We start from the raw sequence: 6,211 nt of genomic DNA, 5'->3' as shown, positions 1-6,211 counted from the left end.
TCGTGCGGATCTGTCGCTAACGACCAGTCGACTGGTCGTTAGCACAGTCCGTTTTATAAAATGTATGAAATAAAAACTTGGGAGGAACCGGCAACCTGTAATTGGGCCGCGGCCCACTGTTTGCCTGGGTTCGCGTCACCCTCCTATCCCGCGCCCTACGCGCGGGTCTCCCGTGTTTTGGCGCCCGCGAGGTGCCCGGTCCGGCTGAAATCAGTGGCCCTATTGGCATCATCTACTGGAAACCCTCGCGGCGCGGTGAGGCGGCCGCCGCGGAAGCAGAGCTAGCGCCGGATCTCCTACTCGACGGGCCGCGGCTTGCTGTGCCGTCGAGCAGATATCCGGTGCACGCTCCCTTCGCGTAGCCGCGTGAAGTGCTTCAAGGATCTGCTTTGTTCCATTGCGAGGCTGGCCAAGGATCCTCCATCTGAATGCCGTGGGCAATTATTTATCCAGGCAATTATTTGGGTGTATTTTCTTGAAATAGGAGCGCATATTGCAAACAGGATACAGTTACCACGTTGAAAGAGGGACGCAATATCATTGAAACATCCCCTTGCATCACAGAACATCCTGAATCAGTACATTTGTCCGGGCTTCATTGCCCAGAACGGTGAAAAAAAGGATGCCTCGGACTGATGTTTATTCCTGTATGAATGGTATTTACCCCCATTATGAATGTCCTACTGCCTTACACAGGATCCTGGTTCCGACGGAGCTGTGCGGCCATATCCAGCCAGCGGCGCTGCAGCGACCCCTCTCTCATTCAGCAAGCACCTGAAGTGTGCCAATCTTGCAGTGACCGCCGTTGTGTCCTTCGCGAGCTTCTCAACGGGAGTCCATAGCCGCTCTACAAAATAATAAGTGAACTGGTGAGTCAAAGCAACATGATGGAGAGGTAGATTCGCACATTGTATGCTACTCCCTCCGTTCGGAATTACTTGTCACAGAAATGGATGTATCTAGATGTATTTTAGTTCTAGATACATCCATTTCCGAGACAAGTAATTCGGAACGGAGGGAGTATATGTTAACAATATTAAGTAGCATGCTTTAACATATATCTTCAGAATTAATAAGATCCGGCGCCTGTTCTGTTCCTTTGATTACTTATAAAGCGATACACATCAATAAAAATACGCAGCAGAGTCCTGCTGTTTCCCTCAAAAAAAAAAAAGCGATACACAGCAAGTAACCAAAACTAAAATTTATTCATCTATGTTGCAAGCGTTTAACTCAAAAGCGATCATATTAATAGACTTCCATACTCATGATGCATATGTGAGAAGAGATGCTTTAACTGTATGCTCTCATGGGCTTTTACTTCATTAAACTCTGTATGAAACATTTGCTCATGGTGTGAGCTGTACCTCCACATCATCTCAATACCATGCAGCATGGGTTTATGTAAAAGATTCATTGCAACTCAGTTAGCATCAGATCTGCTACATGTACAGAGGCCAATCTGTCACTCTGTCTATTGACTGTATAGATGTTCTATCAATTCAAGAAAAAACGTTTCAAAAATGTGTAGATGCTATTGCCATAGTTTTAGATGATCAACCATAATACTACTTCAAGTTGTACTGTTTTTTTTTTTTTTGCGGGGAAAGTTGTACTGTGTTGTGTTGTGACATATAGATGTCAAAAATATTGTAACTATAACCTCGGTATGGCACAACTGTATGTCAAAGATCCGCTAAATATGTAATATTTTCATACAATTAGAAGGTCAAGAGAATATTCTGCTTATTATACCTGCAGCTGCTGCAGCACGAGGCCAAATGGTTTGTTGAATGTCAGATGCATCTATGTGTTCTCCCCACATGCATACTTCTCCGCCAAGAATCAACTTCTGTTGCTCTGGGTTGTAGATATTTGTCAATGGTTCATTCATATAGAATCCTTCCCATGTAGCATCCAGGTGATCTAGGTACCACTTATCCTGGTTGCTGACAATGCATCTCAGACCAGCAGAAACCACTTTCTCTGCAACTCCACCTCCAAGCCTGATAGTTACGACAACAGAATGTCAGTTTTAATTTCTGATGAACAAATACTGGTTGTGCCTCTTATTTTTTTATATAACTGAAGCCAATAGGCGGTTAGGAAATACCAGTTATGCACCACCGTTTTGCGGTCCAACTTGTCTCCAAAGTTGTTAAACGTTTCTTCCCTGCAAGCATGATAAAGTGTTTGTGAACAGCCAGTAGAAAGATCAGAATATGCAGAAACTAGCTATACCAGTCGCCCTACCAGTTAATAATCTCGTAGCCATGTGAAATTGCAATCTTTTGAGCCTTTAGGACAAAATATCTGTAGGCATCAGACTCATTCATACCATGTTGAACCAACCTGCACATCAGGAAAAAGACTTCCAGATGGATTAGATGACTGTAAATACTACCAAGGTTATCACATCTTATTTTCCCAAAAACTCTCTAAAGCACATACCATGATTTAATGCGTGGTGTGGTAGTCCAGCAACCTGGAATCCATGGTAAAGAGTGAATAGGCTATTAATTTAACACATGTAGATTTTCTGCGCTACTGCGAGACATCTACAAACTTACTTGTATCGACTTCATCACCTCCCAAATGGACAAACTTGAACTTAAAAACCTTGCTAAAATCTGAATGGACAACAAAAAACAATATTACCACTGTATTATGTTCTGTTTTGCAAAATGCTCTATATTTATTCAGGCCATTCAACCATCTTTTGTTGTTGTTGCCAAGTTTAATATAAAATGTTGATTTTCTTCCTTTTTGCAATAACGAATTGAGATGGTGCAAGTTTAGAATTTGTGTATTACCTGAAAGAATTCCGTCGATCACTTTAAATGTAAAGTCGTTGCTGACATCAAGTGGTTGTTGGCAGGTAGCTGATGGCCACAACGATGGATATCCAACACCCCTGAAGCAATAGAAATGTACCAAATGTTGAATTTGAGGCAGGGTTGATGCTATATATAAGTTAAATTCTACTATGTGGTTTCAAACAATAATAGTGTGAGTATCCAGTACAACAAGAACAACTCTATTTTGCATCAGTAGAACTTGTAGGCCACAGAGCATTACAGTTGCTGATGGCACAAATGCACAGGGGACAGAAGTAGATCTCTTACCATGAACCAGCATGGCCAGGGACATCAATCTCAGCCAAGACATTCACACCTCTTTTTTCAGCATATCTGCAAATTGTTGATAAACCATCTTAACGTGGAATGTCAGACAGCATAGCGAAGTGATATCTACTCTGGACCCCATCAATCGCAGCTTTCTCAGGGAAAGTTAGCTGGTAGAAAATTATGCTTATTTTCTGATTCCCTTTGCAACGTTATGTGGAAACTATTAAATGCATAGTTTTGCTTGAATACTCTCAGATTTTGGTACTTAATAGTCTAGGTAATAACTGAAGAGAAGTATATCCAATATGATGACACAAGAAAAACTCACTGTACAATGTCGATCGCATCATTGATTGTATATTTTTCTGAATAAGAGTATGCACCATTTGATAATTTTGGGTATGAAGGTATTTCAAGAGGAAATGACTGCTCATCGACGATGTGCCAATGAAGAACATTCTGCATGGCGAAGAAGTAAACATATCATATGATGCAACTAAAACTAACTTAAGAAGCATACATATAAGTCCATTGTGATGAAGGAAAGAAGTAGGAGTTAGGATAAAGAAAATTGTTTTTGTGTAGGAAGGTCAAACATACCAACTTACTGTAGACCATTGAATCGATTACACTTTTGATTACCGGGACAGGAAGATAATGCCTTGCAGTATCTGCAACATACAATGCACAAGCACGTCAATATCCAGAACTCTCTACTAATAGTGCGGGGGTGGAAAATAAGGTATTTGTCAAAACCTTAACATGAAAATCAAGGTTTTTACTTGTAATATGCATCTATGGAGCATATCATATATTGGAAGTGTAACACATGCGCTAACCAAACTTGATATTACTTGGGACGTTGGTTGACTGGAAAAATGAATTATAGACTGGAAAATTGTGCACAAGCAGAAATAGATTGAGAAATTTCAAGAGGTGTAAAAACAAGAGGACTACGCTATGAAGGCACTTACTGTTGGATGATACATAGGTTATTATAGTAACAAAAGGGCAGTTGGAACCCATGGAACTGGAGCTAAATTGACGAGTCTAATTTATAAGCTCTGTTACTCTGAAAGTCTGAATTACGAAGACACTGTTTCTAAAATGATGGTAAAATGCAGATTACATCTTACCAATAAGCAGCCCTCGATAAGGAAATCTTGGCTTATCCACGATAGTCCAAGGAGCCCAATGTAGTCCAGTTACACTCAAAACAAAATCGAAGTAACACAATTGACTGAATGTCTGCAACAATACAAACGTATTGTCCGGTTATCTGAAATTAATATTGTGCCCACCTTTATCTAATGGTCCTGCATAATATCATAAATAATTTGATGTTACCTCTAAAGCATGAAACGCTCCGAAAACTGTTTGGGCCTGCAAAATGCAGAAAACTGGTATGAACTGCGTGTCACAGTTTGTATGGCGGATAGTGTTTTGTGGTGGCCTGCACCTTTGTGACAAGAATGAGGTACTGTTATTGTTGCCGAACCTCCTTCAGACAGGTGGTGCAAAGTAAAAATAATAACATTGCAAGTCTTATTTTTCAGGTATGTACGCCGTTGTATGAAACACAAGATGCTGTTCTTATTCCGAAAAGCCGATGCTTAAGTACTAATCTTGTATATGACGGATCCATCTGTGTGATGCTCAAGTACTTTTTATTTATGAGTTCAGGTTCAGCAAATGTCGGTGCCATATCATCTGGATACATACGGTCTGAACTAAATTTTGTGTGGCCCAATAATACATTTTTGACTCTGGTTCTCGCTAAAAATAGGATTTCATCTCTCCTTTTTTCCATGCATTCATAAAAGGACATCTGAAGTCAAAAGAGTTGATAGGCAGTGGTTGAGCACAGCATTCTGTACTAACCTCAATTCGGGCATATAGCGGACTCCCGGTTGCAGGCACGGTCAGCTTGTACGATTCATCCACCCCGAACTTGAGCTGCAGCAGATCAAAAGGCAGAGCATGTAAACAAAATATAGCATAAAGAATAATCGATTCCTCAGCACTGGAGCTCAACAAACAAGACATACGCACCTCGTCGTCCGGGGAACGGACGGCCACATTGACGCCGGCGAGCACGGGCAGGCCGTGGTAGCTGCCATTGATGGCGTGGTCGAGCTGGATGACGGCCACCATCCTCCTGAAGGCGTCCGCCAGGATGGCCTTCCCGTCCTTGTACCCGCTCCCGGCCGTCGACAGCTTGAGGTCCCTGGCGACGTAGAGCGTCCTGGCGCCGCGGCTCACGGACGCGGGCATTGGCCACAGGTCGACGCGGCCGCCGGGCTGCCGGGCGGCGCAGCACCCGACCACCGCCACCGCCAGCGCCAGCGCCAGCCTCATGAGCGCCGGAGCCATCGTCTCCGCGGCGAAAGCTGGCGGCGCTACCTGCACTGCACAGCGCGGCCGGGTGTTATGGGGCGTGTGTGTGTCAGTCACTCCGCTGCAGGAGTAGTAGACGAGTAGAATGAATGGGACGGCGGACAGAATGCATGCAGATGAGGTTGCGGAGCGGGCGAGGGTGACGGGGATCCCGCACCTACCGGACGCAAGCCGCCGCCGCTAAATCCACCGGCGCCGGCCGCGCCGGAGCACGAGGCCGCGTCCTGTTGCGTGGCGTGGGCTGGGAGTGGAGGAGAAACTCACAATAATGCGCGTACCAACTACTCGTCGTAGTAGTAATGATAATGGCCCGATCAAAAAAAAAAAGTAATGATAATGGCTCGGCTCCACTTCACTGCCAACTTTTGGAGGAGAAGCGAGGGGTGATGGTATTACTACCCTCTGGGTGCCTTTATGGGGTGGTAGGAGTAGGGCGAACGGGAGTGCGGAGGTTGACGAGAAGCACCAGCGCACAAAGGCAGTTTCAGATGCGGTTCTTGGAGAGACGAGAGATCTGATCCGGCCTGGTGCAACTGCAACCGCACGGAGATGGTGGTAGGGGTAGGCAATGTCTTGTCTGGTGAGTGGTGACTCGGGCAGAGAAGGATGCTGGCGTGCCTCACTTTTGGAGTTCCAACTTTGGGATGGCCAAATGCAAATGCCAGGGGACGATTGATATATCCTGG

At 44.3% G+C, this 6,211-nt stretch overlaps 1 protein-coding gene across 3 annotated transcripts; it reads right to left on the bottom strand.

Moving 5' to 3' along the window:
- Positions 1-540: 540 nt before the first annotated feature.
- LOC119279607 (beta-hexosaminidase 3-like) lies at positions 541-5,904 on the bottom strand. 3 transcript variants are annotated; one of them, XM_037560806.1, is made up of 15 exons: positions 5,683-5,904; positions 5,181-5,536; positions 5,010-5,084; positions 4,476-4,511; positions 4,265-4,376; positions 3,729-3,799; positions 3,457-3,587; positions 3,126-3,191; positions 2,814-2,914; positions 2,571-2,630; positions 2,452-2,485; positions 2,254-2,352; positions 2,114-2,173; positions 1,756-2,006; positions 541-847 (listed from the first exon to the last, which is right to left on the bottom strand). In XM_037560806.1, the coding sequence occupies exons 2-15, from the start codon at positions 5,499-5,501 to the stop codon at positions 681-683; spliced, it is 1,584 nt and encodes a 527-aa protein (XP_037416703.1). In that variant the 5' UTR covers positions 5,502-5,536; positions 5,683-5,904; the 3' UTR covers positions 541-680. The 3 variants fall into 3 exon arrangements, with proteins under 3 accessions (XP_037416703.1, XP_037416698.1, XP_037416695.1); XM_037560801.1 differs by having other exon boundaries at positions 5,687-5,904; XM_037560798.1 differs by lacking the exon at positions 5,683-5,904 and having other exon boundaries at positions 5,181-5,574.
- Positions 5,905-6,211: the final 307 nt, after the last annotated feature.

Source organism: Triticum dicoccoides, chromosome 1A (genome assembly GCF_002162155.2).
Source record: "Triticum dicoccoides isolate Atlit2015 ecotype Zavitan chromosome 1A, WEW_v2.0, whole genome shotgun sequence".
Taxonomy (NCBI): Eukaryota; Viridiplantae; Streptophyta; class Magnoliopsida; order Poales; family Poaceae; genus Triticum; species Triticum dicoccoides.
The sequence above is the reverse complement of the archived record's forward strand: the minus strand, read 5'-3'. Positions and strand labels throughout refer to the sequence as shown.